The following is a 20254-nucleotide window of genomic DNA, read 5'->3' as shown; positions in this document are numbered from 1 at the left end:
AGTGTTCCAAAGATATCAGGGGTGTTCCTGGCAATGCTGTAAGAGACGGTCCAAAGACTCTCTCATCTGTCTCACAACCATCTCAAGGACAGAGACTGAGACCCTGAATATCACAAGGGACTTGGTTTAGGGATTTGGGCCTAGCTGAGGTGGATGTTTGCTAAGTGATTGTTTGCAGGTGGTTGCACGGTACACTGCCCTCGTTCCTGCTGGTGAGCAGAGGTTTGTGCATGGTACTCTGCACAATGGGTTTCCACGACACCTTGCCCTCATTCCTGCTGGTGAGCAAAGACTTGCAAGACATGGTTTACTCTGTACCTTACACCTGCCCCCTGTGCAATGGAATTCATCACAATGGTCATCAATCTCCTCTGTTTTTGGCCCTGTGCCACTCACTTTGTAAAAGACTATAAAATCACATCCCAAACTTACCTTCCTTTGAGATCTCCCCAACGGACAGAAGACTCTGCATCGATGGACGGCTGAGTGGACTTCGACGTTGGTAGCGATAATCCCCTTACTCTCTTTTCCTTATGCTTTGCTTTCTCCTCTTTTCTCTCTATCGCATATTAGTGCTGATGAGCACTCAATAAAGTGTGTTTTGCTGTTTAAGTCCTTGGTTTGCTGACAATCTTTTGTACTCTAAGACCGACTAAAAGAACCACATCACGAATCCCACCTTGCGGATCATGACAAATGCGCCAGGGCACCCAGCCGTTTTAACCCTTTGCTTTGTTTTCTTTGTCTCTTAATTGTCTTTTTTGTTTATATTAAAACTTTTATAATTTATTAAGCAAGTGAGCCTCGTTTTTCACAGTAAAAACATACTTCTAGAACTCCCAATTCTTATGGTTTAGTTATGAATCTGCTGCAATCCGGCTGTTTTCTGTAGCTTCACCTCCTGGAGTCTGGGGATACTGGACAAAACTAGAAAAAATCAGCAAGTAAACTGGCTCAACGAAAGACTGATGGCCATGATATCCTGGGCACTGTATCCATGTGCTTTGGGTCCCCAGGGAAGTGGGACAGCTGAGGATGGCTGGGGATGGCATGGGGACATGCCTGGCATGCAGCACATCTTCAGCTGTGGCTTCTGATATTTGGGATTCTGCTTTTACTCTCACCCCAGACCTGTTGTTGGGGTTTTAGGAGTTCTTTTATTTTTCTTTTTTTCTTTTTTTTTTCTCTTAAGGAATTTCCCCCCATACATGTTGTTAGGAGACAATAACGACTGGATACTTAAGAGAGACAAAAGAAGTTGTCAGCTCAGGAGAAGGGTGCAGCTGGCTACTCTCTCTTTACCTGAGGTTCCCCATGGAGGGCAGAGATACCGCGAGATTTGGACTGATAAAACGGGATTGGGTGCAACCCCTAGCTCTCTTGTGCTCTCAGCATTCAGAGGGGAGAGAGGCTGCGGTCACCGTGGGGAGAATTCGTCACCGCTGCGGGGTTCTGCCTTCTGCTGCCTTTCTTCTACTTGGGAGCGGCCGGCCGTAGCACTGGGACCTTGTTAACACCTTACCTCACTAAAAGAGGGACTGTTCACCATCTGCTCGGGTGCCTTAGGGGGAAAACCCAGGGATTCCGAGCCCGCCTTTCCCCTGCCCTGCTCGGAGCCGGGCTGCCGCTGCCCTGCTCCTGCCACTTCTTTGCCACTGCTCCGAGTCTTTGCTACACTGTAGCCCCGCACCCCCAGCCTGCCGAGACATCCCGTGGTTTCTGCTACAGCTGTGGAGTTTGATACATCTCATCTGTCACCCAGGATTTTTGCTCATTCTTGCTGTTCCAGCGTGCTGCTCCGGAGAGTCCTGCTGGGGCATTGAGATCAGCTGCCCCTGGAGGGTCTGTAAAGCAAGCCTTTCTTCCATCCCTTCCCGTCTCAGTCAAGTCTGCCATTACCACGTGGTCCCTGAGCTCACACCGGGGTGCCCCCTACAGCTGCGGGGAATCATCGCACCTGCCTTGCCCACCGAGAGCCCACCAGCGCCCCTGCTGTCTGTGACCATCAGTACACCAAAGGGGAAAATGACTGTGGCTGAGAATGCTGTTACTGGGTTTCTGGTTATGTTTGTTGTTGCTACCATAGCTATTGTTGTTTGTTTACCTTGTGTCGTGATGCGACACTGGTGGCTGGGTTCTTTTCCCCTTGGACTGAGATTAATGAGAGCAAGGCAGTTTTCTCTTGTTCGGACTTGGTTGTTTATTCTTCTTTTATTTATATTACATATATACAGAGTACAAGGAGCTATATACACTAAGATAGAGAGGTGCAAAATGGCTAATGAAGAACTTCTTCAAGGTCTTTTATATGTCTATTTACCCAATTAACAAATGCCAAGTAAATTATTTTTCTAAGTGACCCAATGACCTGACACGTGTTCTGCACTGCGGCATCTTCTATCCAATCACTTATTATTACCCAAAAATCCCTAGAAGAAGATGAAGAAGGAAGAAGGGACAACACCCTAAATCCTCCATCTTGTCTTTTGTTTTTTAAAATAGTTTAAACTCTAACTTTCTCACCCAGTGACTTAAGAAAACTCTCTAACTTACACACTCACACTCCCAGTTTTTCTATTTAACTTTAACAGTTGTCTCCATGGTGTTATATGAAATTCAGTGCTTTCTTGGATGTCAGAGCCAGGTATCATAGATAAGGCCACACACTCTGTGCCTCTGACTCCAACAGCCTTGTTATATATACTAGTAACGAGTTGTTATTCCTATTCTCATATCTCTGCCTGAAAGCCCCTTAATTTAAAAATTAAAATAATTTGGAGGGAAGGCGGTCATATTCTCCATTCCAAGGGAGGCTTCTGCCTTCCTTAGAACACACCTGTCTTTCAAACCAAGACACCTGTCCGCATGCTGTCACGATCCACAAGGTGGGATTTGTGATGTGATTCTTTTATTGGATCTTAGAGTACAAAAGATTATCAGTAAACCAGGGACTTAGACAGCAAAACACACTTTATTGAGTGCTCATCAGCACTAATATGCGATAGAGGGAAAAGAGGCGAAAGCAAAGCATAAAGAAAAAGAGAGAAAGGGGATTATAGCTACCAACGTCAAAGTCCACTCACCCGTCCATCAACGCAGAGTCTTCTGTCTGTTGGGGAGATCTCATATGAAGGTAATTTTAGGGGGTGATTTTATAGTGTTTTACAAAGCAAGGGGCACAGGGCCAAAACCAGAGGAGATTGATGATCATTTTGATGAATTCCATTGCACAGGAGGCAGGTGTAGGGTACAGAGAAAACCACATCTTGCAAGGCTTTGCTCACCAGCAGGAATGAGGGCAATGTGTCATGGAAATCCACTGCACAGGATACAGCGCACAAGCCTTTGCTCACCAGCAGGAACGAGGGCAGTGTACCGTGCAACCACCTGCAAACAATCACTTAGCAAACATCCACCTCAGCTAGGCCCGAACCCCTGCAAAAAAGTCCCTTGTGATATTCAGGGTCTCAGTCTCTGTTCTAGAGATGGTCATGTGCCGCGGTGATGGAAAGGCCAGAGCGCCGCGACTTCTCTAGAGAAGCAGCCCTGAAAAGGGCTGGGCCGAAGCGTGTGTGTGCGACTTCAGGCAGGCGAGTGATTCCAGCTCGGGTCAGCAGCGGCGGGCAGGCGACACGGGAAGAAGGGACGAGAAAGCTGGTTTAGCGTTCCGCCAAGCACAATCCTTTATTCAGGCAGAGCTTTGGCAAAGGGAGCCAGCAACAGCTAATCTCTCGAACAGGGGAAAACCCAGGATATTTATGGGGGAGGAGAGGGGCAGGGGGAGCCCGAGATACATGTATCGGGGTGGGACGGCAGAGGGGAACACCAATGGAGCACAACAGTTTAACATATCTAACTCAAAGATCCCTGGGAGTGATACATTGTCTCTCTCTGAGTGAAAGGTGTCGCTTCCAGGGGAGACCCAGGATCACGGAGCCAGCAGGTTCCCCGGCCCCCACAGTCGTGAGACAGATGAAAGAATCTTCAGACCGTCTCTTACACATGCTCATGTCGTTCCTTCTGAAGTCCCTTGATTGGGGAGTGCTCATATTTAAATTCTGAAAGTCAGTTGTGGCAATCACAGATACGAGTATACACTGGGAGAAGTCATTAAGAGCAGCCCTGTGGAAAAAGACTTGGGGGTTCTGGTGGATGAGAGACTGGACATGAGCCAACAATGTGTGCTTGCAGCCCAGAAGATCAACTGCATCCTGAGCTGCAGAAAAAGACGCATGCCCAGCAGGTTGTGGGAGGTGATATTTCCCCTCTACTCTGCCTTTCTAAGGCCCCACCTGGAGTACTGTGTCCAGGTCTGGGGTCCTCAGCACAAGAAAGACGTGGACCTGTTACAGTGGGTCCAGAGGAGGCCAGAAAGATGATCAGAGGATTGGCGGACCTCTCTCCTATGAAGACAGGCTGGGACATGGGATTGTCCAGCATGGAGAGAGAAGGCTTCAGAGAAACCTCATTGCAGCCTTCCAGTACCTAAAGGGGATTTATAAAAAGGAGGGAGAGGGGCTCTTTATACAAGCAGATAGTGACAGCACAAGGGGCAATGGCTTTAAACGGAAAGAGGGCAGGTTTAGAGGAGATGTTAGGAAGAAATTCTTTACTCAAAGGGCAGTGAAGCACTGGAACAAATTGTCTAGAGAAGTGGTGTGGGTTCCCCATCCTCGGAAGTGTTCAGGGCCAGGTTGGATGGGGCCCTGAGCAACCTGATCTAGTGAAAGGTGCCCCTGCCCATGGCAGGGGAGGGTTTGAACTAGATGATCTTTAAGGTGCCTTCCAACCCAAACCATTCTATGATTTTATGAAGTAGTGTTTTATGAAAGAAAATGTGACAAGGTTGAACCCTCCCTCTTGGGTCAAAAGAAATGTAGTTCAGCTTTTAATGATGTTCTTTAATAAACTCCTTCAGCCATGATGGGGGTGAGTGAAGCAATAGGGGAAGACAGAGGGTTGAAATCACTTCCCCAGTGTGAAGTAAGCTGTGAGGAACAGGTCTCAAGTGGCTGCTGGGAACAACAGAACTCCATGCGGAGAAGCTGCTGCCCAGGACATCAGGACTTTATACCAGAGAGCTGCTGCTCAGAATTCAGAACTTTATGCCAAAAGCTTTTAGCAAGTACTTTAACTCTCTGAACTCTTTGCCATTGAGACTGATGCTTTTATACAATAAATACCTTTCCAGCAACCAACAACTGCTCATGTCTCCTTGAGACCTGGAAAACCACTTGAATCCCCATTGAAGCATCAACACAGGACTTACTTCCCAACCCTGTATGACAATCTTGTAGGTGTAAAAACGGGATCGTGGTGAGAGACTTCTCCAGGGCCAAGCTGCTCTTGGGATATGCAGTTTATTATTTAGGTAGAGGGTGGAAGGGATCCATTTATGCTGCCAACCACAGCGTAAACGTGCTCAAAGAGGGAGAGAGAGAGAGTGGAAAGAGGGGTCTGAGAGCATGAGAGCGGAAAGTAATTAAAGGGGTAGAGAGAGAGGAGCAAGAGGGGGCAAGAGAGTAAGAGTGGGGAGTAAGAGAAGAGAGGCTAAGTAAGAGGCTAAGAGGTAGAAAGGTAAAGAGAAGTGAAGTGAAGTGAAATGAAGTGGGAGAAGTTCTTGTTACAATACATTATATATTTTTCTATAGTGAATATTCTAATTCCCAGTAACCAACCAGTACATGACACACATTCTATAGAATTTACATATAGCCTATAAGAGCTACTACATTACTATGCAGTGTTACATTTTAAACTCTAAAAGCTACTCTTCCAATTCTTCTCTTGCTGCTTCAACCTTTGGATTCACTATCAGCAGAAGGGTATTGTTCTATCAACAGGGATTCTCCTTCAGCTGGCTAGGCTATTGTTCTTTGGTTATATAGTAACTAACAGTATCCTATAGCTCAAAGCTACTTTTCATTTCTACTTCAATTCTAGGTTTCATATTTTCAGAATCTTTTGCTAAACAATCATATTTATAAGGTTTCCCTGTTTCATCCTTCCCAACACAGTCTAGCTGAATAAATGAATCCCAATAATTTTTGGTGAGACATCATTTTGGAGAATGCTAAGGAAACTGGGATTTCACTTTACCTGCAGATGTTAGAAATATGGTCCTCTTGGGGGTTATATGTAGAGAATATTTTAACAGAAGGTGGGCATATTTTAGTAAAAGCCTGTCTGCACAAGCCAGCCTTTGCTATAAGTGGCGATATTAAAGGCTAATGTCCTTGAAACTCTCCTGAAGCAGAGAGAATGAAGGAAAACAATATCCTTGTGTATGAAAGAAAAACTGTAAACCTATGTGTATTAGCCAATAGCAACTTGCTTAACCCGCGGACCCTGTAAAACCCTATAAAAGGTGTGCTAAAGATAGAAATAAACGGCGTTCACTATACTTCTGTGAAGAGTCGTGAATAGTCTAGAGGTCTCTCAATAGTTATAAATGCCTTGGAAATTACTGGAATTTAGCAAGATAGTGCTGGAAACTATACACTTCTAATCTGTGTTTCAAAAACGAGCTAGTCATTTATGGGTGAGCAGCAGGATGTGTCCCCAAGAGTCTCCAGAACTACAGAAACCTAGAATCAAGGAATGGTTTGGATTGGAAGGAATTGTAAAGATCCCTGTCAGGGGCAAGGACACATTCCACTAGACCAGGTTGCTCAAAGCCTCATCCAACCTGGCCTTGGTAGGAGTTGCCGTGTAGGATTTATGGGGCGCATTTGTTGTGTGTGAAGACATGTTGCTGCCACAGCAGGGACGGCCCTGAAGCTGTGAACTCATTTTGCCATTCAAAAAAGCAAATTTAAACACACCAAGAGGCAAAACTTCAGCTACATCAACTGGCTTCCAACTGCATCTACATTTGATATACCCCATCATCCTTCCATACTGCCTACTCCTTCCGACAATAGTCATGTAACTATTTTACAACCAATACGGATAGAAGTTTGGAGAATTACACATTTCTTTATTGACTGCAAAGTCATTATACAAGTCTATAACCTCAAATATGAGCATGGTAGAAAGAACTTGATATTCCTAAAGCAGATGTCATAAAAACTTCATTGGATTCTAATTTGTAGTATGGGCTATAAATTGGTCAAGCTGCAGTGCTCATACCATGTCCCTGACACATTTGGCTGCCCTTGAAGACGCTCTGTTTAATAAGCAACTAACTCTATGAGAGATAACTTTCAAGCACTTTATTATGGTTGTATTAAGATGTCCACAGCCAATTGCCTTTGCTTTTAGCACAGAGAAGGGAGATGAGCTCTGTTAGGGATGGTAACTGGCAAATCACAGAGCCTTTACCTCAGTGGGGAAACACACAAGGTATGAGGGGAAAGAGGGCACCACGTCCATCAGAGACGTCTGGGTTTTATTTTTGTTTGTTTTGGGGATCACCCCGTCTCACCAGACCTTAACTCAGCACCCCACCGTCCCAGGACTCACGAAGCGCTGAGGCGGCGGGGCCGTAGGTGGGGCCTCCCCACATCCTACAGGTTCCATTCGCCTCTAGCGCTGCCCAGGAACCGGCTCTGCCGCCCAATGGTGATTCAGCGAGCGCGGGGCGGGACCACCTCCTCCACCTCCTTTCTGCTGCCCCTCCTATTCCAGCGCCGTCTGTGGTCTTGTCGTGGGGACAGTTATGGGGCAAAAGGTACGCTGAGAGCGTGGCCCTGGGGCCCGGGTCGTGCTCCTCACGGCATGGCGGCTCTGCGCCGCTAGGCCCCGCCCGGCCTGTGGTGCATTTTTCGCCATGCCGAGCAGCAGCACCGCCGCGGCCTCCCGTGACGCCGAACTGTCGCGACACCCCCCTCCCCCGCTGCTGCTTCTCCAGCAGCACATCTCCGGCCTCGGCTTCCGCGACCACGGCCTGCCCGCCGGAGGCAGTGGAGTGATGGGGGTGGCCCAGCAGCGGGCGGGCTTGGCGCCGCCGCCCGACTCCCTCGGGGAGCCGAGGCTTGTCGGAGTGGGGGAGGCGGCGGCGAGGGGCGAGGGAGATCTGGAGCTGGAGGAAGAAGAGGACGAAGAGGACCACCTGGCCGCGCTGCTGCTGCTCTCCACATCTTCGCCCTCCCAGCCGATCCCGCTGCTGCCGGCGTTGGGATCCGTCCTGCTCTCGCCCGCTCTCAATGAGCAGGAGGCAGCGGCGGGGGCGCACAATCCTGAGGGCATGATGGCGGCAATGTTGTCCCACGTTTACGGCGGCGGCCTGAGTGGCGGCGGTGCGGTGGGCCTCAGCGGCGAGCAGACGGCGCTGCTTCGCGGAAAGAGCGTCAACACCACCGAGTGCGTGCCCGTGCCCAGCTCTGAGCATGTGGCTGAGATCGTGGGTCGCCAGGGTGAGTGGAGGACTGGATGGGGTGTGGGGCGACCTGGGCCTGCTGCCCTTCCTCGGGGTTCGTGGCAGGCCTCTCACGCCCCTGGGGTGTGCCCCTTCGGGGCCGGCTGCAGGAGCCCCTCGCCTCGGTAGTAGCGTTATGCCAACTGGGGACGACCACTCCCTCCCAGACCCCGGCTTCCCCTTTGGGGCTAGGATGCTGGCACCAGGCCAGCCCTGCTTGAGAAGGCGAGTGCAAGGACTGGATTAGCTCAGACCTTCCGTTTTTGTTCATCTGAGCTGTAAAATGCAGTGGTTAGCCTGGCAAAGTACAGGTAGGTGTTGGCATAGGCTTTGCTCTTCAGTGACGCTTGGCTCGTGGTCTTTAGTGAGAATGCCTTTCACTGTAGGAACTTAGTACTGTGTTTTACAAAGATTTTTGAGTGAAGGGTTTTAATTTGCCTTGGAAAGCAAGTTATGGGCTGGCACTCTTCCTACAGCTTTTCACGGTGCTCACCGATTACAAAGACCTGAGGAGTCAACGAGATGGAGAAAGGAGCCATGTTTAGCCCTCCTCTGTGTGAAAGCCCTTGTCTTTCTGTTCGGGTTATGGCTTCCTGTTGATTGCTGTTGCTACACTCGATTGGTCTCTATTATGTCATTAGGATGAGGTCATATCAGTGATGTCACCTTCATTTTGTGCCTCTCGTGGTCTTGTGGGAGCAGTGCTTGGAGGAGTTAGAAAGATGTTTTACACCAGTTTTCTAGTGGCAAACCTAATTTTTAAAGCCCTTTTTATATATTGAGAGAAGCACAGAGCAGTGTCAAGTGTAGGTGTGGAAATGCAGACAATGAAGTTGCCATTCTCTCTTCCTTTTCTGTGTTATTTTTTATTGTTTTGGGGGTGGTGCGTCTCATTTGCTGATGAGCTCTGATAATGAACAGTTATGCTGCCTAGTCTCTCTACACTAGTGTGGCTTTGGATTGTTTTTTTCCCTTGAGTATGGAAGAAACAGTAAGATTGGTCTAAACCAGTGTGGTACTAAAGAAAGGCCCACTGAGCACCAATGCTTAGGAGGACTTGTTTTCTCTTTCTACATTTATTTTAGGTTTTTAGCAGTTAAGGATGCGGGTTTTGCTATATGTGTCAAAGGAGAACAGAAGGTTTTGCGGCAGAAATTTGCAGGTAGCTTCCTCTGATGCAGACAAGTCTGTTCTGTTCAAGCAGAAAATTTCTTTTCCAAGAAATGGTGTTTCAGTGTCTTAAGACTGTTCATGTGTCACTGGGGATGGTGGGCAGAGGACAGGGGGGTGGGTGGAAAACAACTGAAAACCATGATTGCTACAGTTCTCTAAAGGAGAAATAGAAACGGTTTAGCTTCATGGACTGATTAGGCTGCCATATTTATTCTCCACCAGATCAGGGTTGTTCTCTGTAGTATATTTTTCAGTACTTTGATTTAACGTGCCAGCCGTGGGTGGGGAGACGAAACTCACGAAACTCACGACTTGTACTCCAGGTGCTTATGAGACAAAACAGCCTTGTTTATTATCCAGAACTCAAATACTCAATTCAAATTTCCCGGGCTAGACAGCCATTGGCTGATACTTCTCTCCCTGCCCAGCTTCCTGGCCAGTGGTGTGCTTTCTTTTCAGCTTGCATGGGGCTGGCCAAGGGTTCCCTTTAACTTATCCAGGGACATGTTCAGACATGAATTAGGCTAGCTGAATTAGATTTGTGTTATGGTCAGAGTTACTTTGTTCATTCCAGACCAGCTGTACTATGACAATACTGTGACACTGAGTCACTTAAAGACAAGATAACGGAGTTTGCATAAAAATAGGATCATTGTTCCTGAGGGTTCATTTGCTGCTTCTGCTTTTATTTTTCATCTGGTGTAACACTGTTTGGCTTGTGGTAAAAATATTTAGCCTTGATGGGGAGGGATTTTATAATACAAATAATTAGGGCTGCAAAAGAGGAAGGAGCAGGAGTGGAGGGAAAGCTAAAAAAATTGTTACCAAATGTACTTGCATGAAAGCTTTGTGCAAGGAGACCCTTCAAAAGTCTCATTCATGGGAGAGTTATGCTTAAAAACTGCCTTATGTATGTTGTATTAGTTCCACTAAATATTTGTCAAATGTCTTAAGACATACTAGTCCTTGCATCCCCTTTTATGGTCCAGAACTGCACCGGCTCATTGCATGGGTTAGAGGTGCTTGCTTTCTCATCCACTTGCTTTGCATGTGTCTGTGCCCTAGCCCACAAAGTGTTGTCAGTTGTAGTGCAGCTTGGTCTGCCTTGAGCAAGGCTGGTCAGAGCTGCATCCTTCACAGATCATTCTGCTCTCTGTAAAACTGAAGATGCATATTCTCTTCCTAGCAGACATCCTAACCAGCTGGTTACATTGTCAATACTTACCACTAGACCAGATTGCACAAAGCCCCATCTAGCCTGGCCTTGAACACTTCCACGGATGGGGTATCCACAGCTGCTCTGGGCAACCTGTTCCAGTACCTCACCACCCTGACAGGAAATAATTTCTTCCTAATATCTAATCTAAACCTACTCTCAGTTTGGATCTATTCCCTCTTGTTCTGTCACTACATGCTGTTGTAAATAGTCTCTTTCCATCTTTCTTGTAGGTTCCCTTCAGGTACTGGAAGTCCGTGATTAGGTCACCCCAAAGCCTTCTCTTTTCTAGGCTCAGCCATCCCAATTTTCTTAGCCTTTCTTCATAGGAGAGGTGCTTCATCCCTATAATCTTGGTGGCCTCCTCTGGACTCCAACAGGTCAAAGTCCTTCCTATGCTGGGGACCCCAGAGCTGTATATAGCACTGCAGGTAGGGTTTCATGAGAGCAGAGGAGAGAGACAGAATCACCTCTCTTGCCTTGCTGCCCATACTGCTGTTGATGCAGCCCAGGATACAGTTGGCTTTCTGGGCTGTAAGTGCACATTGCCAGCTCATGTCTGGCTTCTCATCTACCAGCACCACCAAGTCCTTCTTGGCAGGGCTGCTCTTGATCTCTTCATCCCCCAGCCTGGATTGCCCTGACCCAGGTGCAGGACCTTGCACTTGGTCCTGTTGAACCTCATGAGATTCTCATGGGCCCACTTCTCAAGCTTGTCCAGGTCCCTTTGGATGGCATCCCATCCCTCAGGTGTGTCAACAGCACCACTCAGCTTGGTGTCATTTGCAAATTTGCTGAGGGTGCATTCAATCCCTTTGTCTATGTCATTAATGAAGATATTAAATAGCACTGGTCCCAGTACAGACCCCTGAGGGACACTGCTTTTCACTGATGTCCGTTGGGACTCTGAGCTGTTGACCGCTACCTTCTGGATGCAACTGTCGAACAAATTTTTTATCCATCTAACAGTCCACTCATCAAATCCATCTCTCTCCAATTTAGAGAGAAGGATGTTGTGTGGGACTGTGTCACAGGCCTTACAGAAGTCCAGATAAATTATATCTGTAGCCCTTCCCTTGTTCACTGATGTAGTCACTCCATCATAGAAGGCCACTAAGTTGGTCAGGCAGGACTTGCCCTTGGTAAAGCTGTGCTGGCTGTCCTGAATCACCTCCTTGTCCTCCATGTGCCTTAGCACAGCTTCTAGGAGGCTCTGTTCCATGATCTTCCCAGGATGATCTTTAACAAATTTTAGATAAGTTTTATGCCAGACTCCTCTGTACTGCAGTACTTTAATTATATAAGGGTGATGAGATTGAAATGCTATTTCTGATAGATTTCCACAAAGATTAGGTTCATATTCTTTCTGTTGCTGTCTGAGGTATTAAAAAAACCTTGAAATGTCTACAGCCTAAAAACATCAGCTCTGAAATACCAGGAATGCTGAGTTTGATCTAGGCTTTGCTTGAGGCCTCACTGATGTGTCTGAGAGCATGTTTTTTGTAAGTCTGTCCTGGGGTGACTTTATGATACTGGTATTCCCAATCTCCTGCTTTATATATATATTAAGTTCTGCACCTTTAAGATTAGCTTTGGGAGCTGGGGAAGTTGAAACTGCTGGAGGCTGATGGGAATTTTTTTCTCCTGACCAATAACTGGCCATTTCTGAGACTTGACAGTGATTTTGACCATTGAAAAGTGAGATCAACCTGTGAACACCTACCTTAAGATGTAAGCACGGGAATTTCTGGCTCTCTTTGGTTTCCGGCTTTTGAAGAGGTGTCATGGAGTTACTTTACCTTTAAGAAAGTTTAAGTTGCTGGGATCTGCCTGGCTCTTTTCTCCTGACCAATTATCGGTCATTGCTGAGAATTGACAGCAGTTTAGGCCATTGAAAAGTGGGATCAACTTGTGAACCCTACCTTAAAGTGTAAAACCAGAGCTCTCTTGGCTCTTTTGGTTTCCTGGCTGGGAAGGGCGGCAGAGCTCCAGGCCTCCCGTTCCCTGCCCAGGCCATGCGGCCGGGCGGGGACTGGGCTGGGCCCAGCGTCTCCCGGCCGGGGGATGCGGGCCCTGTGGAGGGGGTTTTCTCCGGGCTCCGGCCGGGCCGGGCCTAGCCGATCTCTGGCTCGGCTGCAGGTTTTTTGCTGTGGCTGGATTCACTGGAGACTGCTGAGTGAAGAAGGAGAGGGGCTCTGGGCCTGCAGCGGGCTGGGCGCGGCGACTGCACTCTCCAGAGCAGCCATGAGGGGCTTTCCATCGCAGACGGCTCCAGCTCCTGCACCGGCCGAGGCCACAGAACTACCTACAACAGCCTGGGCAAGATTTTAACTCTTTCATTACCCAGATGAGACTTGCGGATTAATCTTTTTATCCAGACAGAGAAAAGAGAGTGATCAACATGAAAAGAGACTTTATAAACTACTAGTGACAGGAAAGAAAAGAAGCTTCAGAAAAGGTAGAGAATTAAGAAGATGCTTTAATTAAGCTGAAATATCTTTCTGTTAAAACTATGGAAATGGACAATAAGGTCTTGAAAACACTCCTTTAATTCATGACAGTAAATAGGGAGGAATAGAGTGTTCAAAGTGTAAATTTTGAGTAAAAAGTAGAGTAATTATGGTACAGTGAAGTGCTGGAAGATTTGAAGCCTTGAGAGGCAATGAGAAAACTGTTTTCTAGTGAAGCTCACAGAAACAGATGAAGAAGACTTTTTTGCCTTTGAATAACTTATCCTTAAAAATCCCATCCCTAGACTCATGGCCCATACACACTTGAGAGTGATGTGAAAATGGGAGGAGTGGGCTCTAATAACAGCAGCTCTGGGCAGCTAACATTAGAGCAATGGAAAACTATAACAAAAATAGTTTTTCTTGTGAGAAACTCCATAAATTAACAGGAAGAAACTTCTGTTTCTCTATAAAGACTGGTGAAAAGACTGTAGCAAGAATTGGGACTGTTTTAACCATAAAAGTTCCAAAGGTTTTGTCTCTTTTGTCATGTGAACAAGGGAATAGTGGGTAGACAGGGGATGAAAAGGCTTTTCTGGAAGTTTATTCTGGTGTTCTTATTGTAGTTTGTCAATAAACTTTCTTTTTTTTCCCTTTTAAGTTTTATGCCTGTTTTGCTCTTGTTCTAATCCATATCTCACAGCAAGAAATAAGTAATTTTCTTAGTTATTGGTTTAAAACCACGACAAGAGGTAACAGGCTCTGGCTCAGCCTCTTCCCCCCCCTCCCCTCCCCCACCAGGCCAGACAAGGCTGCGGAGGGGTGGGGTGGGGGGGAAAGCGGAGTTGGCCGGCCTGACTCGGTTGCAGTTTTTGCCGCTGAACTGAAACCTGACACCATGAACATCTGCAGCTTCAGCAAGACTTTAACTCTTTTACTACCCAGATGAGACTTGCAGATTAATCCTTTTTTTTTCCCAGAGAGAGAGGAAGAAAGAGAGGGAGTGATCAACATGTAAGGAGACACCATAAAACCATCAATAACAGTGAAGAAAATAATTAAGTTTAGAGGGGGAAGAGAAATAAGGAGATGCTTTAATAAGCTGAAATATTTTTCTGTTAAAGCTATGGACATGGACAGTAGTGTTCTGAAAAAAAACTCCTTTAATTCATGACAGAGTATATTGGGAGGAAAGGAGTATTTCAAAGTGTGGATTTTGAGCAAATGGTAAAGTGGTTGTGATACTGTGAGATGCTGGAACAGAGGGGGAGAAGTAATAGTTGAAGACTTGTGGCCTTTTGAGAGTCAAAGAGAAAATTTCTGTTTCCAGAGGGGCTCACAAAAACAGATGAAGAGAACTTTTGCCTTTGAATAACTCATCCTTAAAAATTACATCCCTAGACTCATTTGACCCATAACACACCTTAGAGTGATGTGAAATGGGAGGAGTAAACTGATGACAGAATTTCTGGGCAGCTGGCATCAGAGAAATAGAAAGCTATGAAGAAAAATAGTTTTCTTATGAAAAACTCCATAGATTAACAGAAGAAGACTTCTTTTCTCTACAAAGACTGATGAAAGGACTATAGCAAGAATTGGGACTGTTTTAACCACCAAAGTTTTTTTTTTGTCTATGTTGTCGTGTAAACAAGGGAATGGTTGAGTAGTTGGGGGAAAAAAGGGTTTCTGGAGGTTTTATTCTGGTGTTCTTATTCTTGTAGTTTTTGCTAATAAACTTTCTTTCTTCCTTTTAAGCTTTAAGCCTGTTTTGCTCTTGGCCTAATCCATATCTCACAGCAAGAAATAAGTAAGTTTTCTAGTGATTTTTTTAGTTACTGCTTTAAAACCACAACAAAGTCCTAACTGAAAAAGTAATGATAACCAAAATTTCACAGTATTCTTTATCCAAATTTAATTTTTTGCACAGTGGAAGAGAATCTTTAGACACTTTATCAGACCAAAGGAGCTTCTGAGTCCTAAGCAAGCTGTAAACAAGCAAAGACCTTACGGAGCATGCATTTAACATTTTTTCAATTGTGTGTGACTTTCAGAAATAAATACAGCACTTAAGGCAGTGAAGTGGTGTTCCCACAGCCCTGCTCTAAATTGCTGGATTCTAGATTAGAGACATAGAATGGTTTGGGTTGGAAGGGACCTTAAAGATCATCTAGTTCAAACCCTCCCCTGCCATGGGCAGGGGCACCTTTCACTAGATCAGGTTGCTCAGGGCCCCATCCAACCTGGCCCTGAACACTTCCGAGGATGGGGAACCCACACCACTTCTCTAGACAATTTGTTCCAGTGCTTCACTGCCCTTTGAGTAAAGAATTTCTTCCTAACATCTCCTCTAAACCTGCCCTCTTTCCGTTTAAAGCCATTGCCCCTTGTGCTGTCACTATCTGCTTGTATAAAGAGCCCCTCTCCCTCCTTTTTATAAATCCCCTTTAGGTACTGGAAGGCTGCAATGAGGTTTCTCTGAAGCCTTCTCTCTCCATGCTGGACAATCCCATGTCCCAGCCTGTCTTCATAGGAGAGAGGTCCGCCAATCCTCTGATCATCTTTCTGGCCTCCTCTGGACCCACTGTAACAGGTCCACGTCTTTCTTGTGCTGAGGACCCCAGACCTGGACACAGTACTCCAGGTGGGGCCTTAGAAAGGCAGAGTAGAGGGGGAGAATCACTTCCCTCAACATGCTGGGCATGTCTTTTGCTGCAGCCCAGGGTCTTGTGTGGGCATTTTTGCTGGTAGCTGTGCACATATGTGGAATGCCACAGCTATAGAAGGTGTGGAGTGCTTGAAATGTACCTTGTGGTTGATAGTTGAAACTATGTTGGAGGTTGCTGGGTTACTGTGACAGTAGTTCCATGTGTTGCTGCTGGAAGCATTTACATCACTGGAAAAGACTTAAGACTTTAATGAATAGTTAAGTGCTCCTTAAAAGTTGTGTATTATTTCTGAAACCTGGCAGGTTTTTGTGCCTTTTTTTCCTTTTTTCAGTGTTATTTTTATTAATCTTAAGTGTTCTCAGCCTTTTCTTATTCCCCTTGCCCCCCAAAAAATGAAGCTGACAGACACTTGTTGGGGTAGTGCAATATATTTCTTTGTAGTCTTTGAGGTAGAAAAATCTCAAAGGTGAACAAGAAAGGAAAAGATTTTTGTATCCTTTTATTCTTGTAAAGGCATGCAGCCGGGAGCCAGGAAAACTAGATTTTGATCCAGGCAGTGTACAGGCTTCCTGTATGAATTTGAACTAGCTGTTGAATCCACCCTTTGCTGACTTGGCCAGTCATCATGCTGAGCAGAAAAGCTCTACTTCCTTTGCTGTCAGGAGCTAAAAATCCTGCATGCATGTGATAGATTGGCATTTAAGAAAAAAAAAAATAAAAATTAAGAAGCACCTAAGGAAGTTAAGGCTGATGGGAGTTTTTTCTCCTGGCTAATAACTGGCCATTTCTGAGAATTGACAGTAGTTTTGACCGTTGAAAAGTGAGATCAACCTGTGAACACTACCCTTTAAAACCTAAGCCTGGGAATTTCCTAGCTCTCTTGGTTTCCGGTTTTGAAAGGTAACAGAACTCCAGCTGGCTCCGGTCCCCTCCCCAGGCCATGCGGCCCAGGTGGGGGGCTGGGCTCGGCCTGCTGCAGCTCCCGGCAGGGGATGGAGCCTGCAGGGAATCCCCTGGCCCCAGGCCGGGGCCGGGCTCTACTGCAGCCTCCCGGGAAGCCACTGGGGTGGCTGAAGCTTTTTCCAGGGGGGCCCTGGTTCTAGGTGCTGCTGAGCTGAGATCTGACTCCATGAATACCTGCTGCAGCTTGAGCCAGATTTTAACCTTTTCACTACCCAGATGAGACCTGCAGATATTGAGAGACGGCCAGCTTTTTCACCACTCTTCACAGAAGTAAAAGTGAACGCCGTTTATTTCTATTTTTAGCACACTTATATAGGGTTTTACAGGGTCCGCAGGCTAAGCAAGTTACCATTGGCTAATGCACAGAGGTTTACATTTTTCTCCTGTACACAAGGATATTGTTTTGCTTTACTCTGTCTTCTGCAGGAAGGTTTCACCTTTAATATCACGACTTTTTTCAAAGACTGGTTTGTGCATACAGGCCTTTGCTAATATATAAAATATAGCAACAATTCCCCCTTTCTCTTTTTGCACAAACCAGGCTTTGGATGTGATTCATTCTATACTTTTATGAAGACAAGATAACATACAACTTAGACTTTCATCCCGATTAACATTATAAGTAAAGTCCGTCCTCCTTCTAGCACAAGAGACCTAAACCATCCAGTGATACCCCAGCTGGCAAACCAACTTCCAATGGGGTCATTATCTTCCTTCAGGGCATGTAACCCATCCTGTAGCTGTTGTAGTTGCCCATGGATGGAAACTGAATGATCAGTAAGATTCAAGCAGCACATGCCTTCAAACTCCTCACAACCATGTCCTTATGCTAAGAGCAAGAAATCAATTGCAGCTCGATTTTGTAATACTGCATGACGTACACTACTCACATTGGCTGAAAGCTCACTTAACATCGTGGATGTTAAGTTCAATTCTTCCTTAGTCTAATAAGTGAGCCTTTTTAGAGTTGCTAAGCTTTAATTCATTCAGTCTTCACTTTGACTGTTTGATGTTGTTTTTTTTTATCAGCTACATTCAGCAATTGGTGCAAGCTTGGATGGAAACAAAGTAAGTTTCCCAAGATAACAGGGTCTTCTATGTAGATTAGCAGGAATCCCATTCACAGATTAGGAATATGGAACTAGGTAATCGCTTTGGTAATTGTTCTGTGAGATTGCACCACAAATAAAGGCTTTACTTTCAGTGGTAGTAACGAGATCAGCTATAGGGTTGACTGCAGCCCAGTGCTGCATTACTTTATTGGAATGGCTTTTTGTTGGGGCTTCAAACATTATCCATGCACCTGAGGTATTGGTGGAACCTAACAAATCTAATTCTTCTGAGGGCTGTATGGTAACATTGAGAACTTTGGTAATTTTTGCTTGCCAACAGGCTTCAAGTTGTCTTAATGTGAAGCCAACAGTGCGATTGCACTCTTGCAACATTGCCAATCGATTCAGTAGAGTCTCATTACTAATTAAACCTTTAAATGCTGGAGGATCCCATTCAGGGACTCCTATGAGACAGGTGCGAAAAGGATCTCCAGGTGTGGCTAGGCTCAAACATATTGATTTTTGGCTTATCAAATGTGCCAGAGTGACCCATATGTTCTGTTGCTTTTGGATGTTAGTTAACAGACAGTTGGTCGGGAAAATACACAGCACTATTACCATAAGCACTTGGTTGCATGTAAATGACACCATACTTGCAAACGCACAGCTAAAACTTTAACGTTAAATGAACTTTCAAAGATGCTTACACTAGCTCTTGAAGGGGGGAATACTTATACTTTATACTAACATAACAATTACTACACAGACTAAACTCTTTATCTTAAACTATTATCTAACTACTTTTAACACACGTGCTTTGGTATATATGTAGTCGAAGCGTGAAAGCAATTTGCTGAAAGGGTAAACACACAACTACAATTTGCTTTATATACAGTTAGATGGAGTCTCTACACTTTTCTTAGATCTTCTGCAGAATTTCCTTCATAGACTATGATTTAACACAATTCAGTCTTGGAACATTCACTGCTCCCGTGATGTCAGCTGGCAGCTGATTGGTGACTGAGGGCATCGATGTTCAGGTTGTTCTTCTCATCCTTCTAAATCTTAAAACAAAAGATAACTGAAAAATTGCTAGAGACACAACATCATAATAACAACATAAAATTTCTGTTGGTAACTGTCTGTAGTGTTCAGACACAACTGTGTCCTGACAGGTCCGCTTCTGATCCATGTCTGGAGTACCAAGGCTGTGTGGTGACTTCTGTGTTCACTGGATCTCATGGGTTCAGAGGCAGACAGTCTGGTCGGAAGAACAGGTGACCTTTTTGAACCTGCCAACAAAACACAGACACTTCTCCCCTTGAAGTTAATGAATTACACTAATCAAATGCTTTTAGGGCATCAATTTCCCCCAATTTTTTTTTTTTTTTTAAAATTAAAATGAGATGTACTTCTGTCATACACATCAACATCAACGCAAAACCATATACACAATGAATAAGAACCTATAACAGTTAAAAATCAATCAAATCATAAACATTATTAATAACATATGTAATATGAAACTAATATTAATTACTAAAACACTGCACCAGTATCCCATAGTTAGCAAACAAACAGAAACAAAAAAAAATCAGTGAAGGATTGGATAAACACCTCCAGAAATGATTCTCCAAGCCCACTTCAAAATTGATCCAGCTATCATATTAATAGGGTCAAATTGCTGAGTCAAAAACTGACTCAAATACTGATTTGGTACAGAAAACATCTGGATCTGTTGGCAAATATTCTGTCCAGGTAAAGTCAGGGCTTGGCCAGCGCCTAGGCTTTAAACTGGAAAGATGCCCCTTAACTCATTTCTAAAACAAGGTTCTCAATAGTAGCAGCTATGAGATGCTTACAGCACAGCAAACTGTTAAAATGCATTTGTACAAAGCAAATGATCAGGAGCCTTAGGTACCAGACCAATTAAACCGTGCAGCAGTTGGTTTAATCTGAAGCCTCCCCCATGGCAGCTGATCCTCAGCAATGGTACATCTTCTTAAAATTCTGGAAACACTGAAAAATAAGAAAGCTATAACAAACAAAAACTGTAGAGATTGCAACAACCAATATAACTCCCGGTGAAGTCCAGGGTGTCACAGACTGCATTCACTTCTATCCACAAGCAGGTGTTCATCAGCGTACTGTCACAGCTGTTTCAGTTGTAGCTATCTTCCTCTCTCTAGGAAAATAACTATACTTTGCAGTTTAGACAAGTGTCTCCAATAAGACATGAAGCAATTTAAATTAAACAATATTTAAACCTAATAAAAATTAATTATAACAAAAGGAAATAACAAAACTTAATGTTAAAGGAATATCTGAGTTATAAAACTTAACTTAAAAACATTCAAGCCTAAACATTATAAAAC

General features: G+C 45.1%; 1 protein-coding gene and 1 pseudogene across 3 annotated transcripts in view; one reads left to right on the top strand and one right to left on the bottom strand.

Moving 5' to 3' along the window:
- LOC148183317 (uncharacterized) overlaps nt 1-7773 on the bottom strand; it is a 70018-nt pseudogene extending 62245 nt beyond the window's left edge.
- The window catches only part of MEX3C (mex-3 RNA binding family member C), a 36888-nt gene continuing 24259 nt past the window's right edge, over nt 7626-20254 (top strand). For all 3 annotated transcript variants that reach the window (XM_088061577.1, XM_088061575.1, XM_088061576.1), the window contains exon 1: nt 7626-8357. In XM_088061577.1, coding sequence (XP_087917703.1) covers nt 7772-8357 — 586 coding nt within the window. In that variant the 5' untranslated portion in view covers nt 7626-7771. The remainder of the gene's footprint in view (nt 8358-20254) is intronic.

This window comes from Pseudopodoces humilis, chromosome 12 (genome assembly GCF_049639895.1).
Source record: "Pseudopodoces humilis isolate 2021_Gansu_Grassland_sample_001 chromosome 12, ASM4963989v1, whole genome shotgun sequence".
In the NCBI taxonomy this organism is placed as follows: Eukaryota; Metazoa; Chordata; class Aves; order Passeriformes; family Paridae; genus Pseudopodoces; species Pseudopodoces humilis.
The sequence above is the reverse complement of the archived record's forward strand: the minus strand, read 5'-3'. Positions and strand labels throughout refer to the sequence as shown.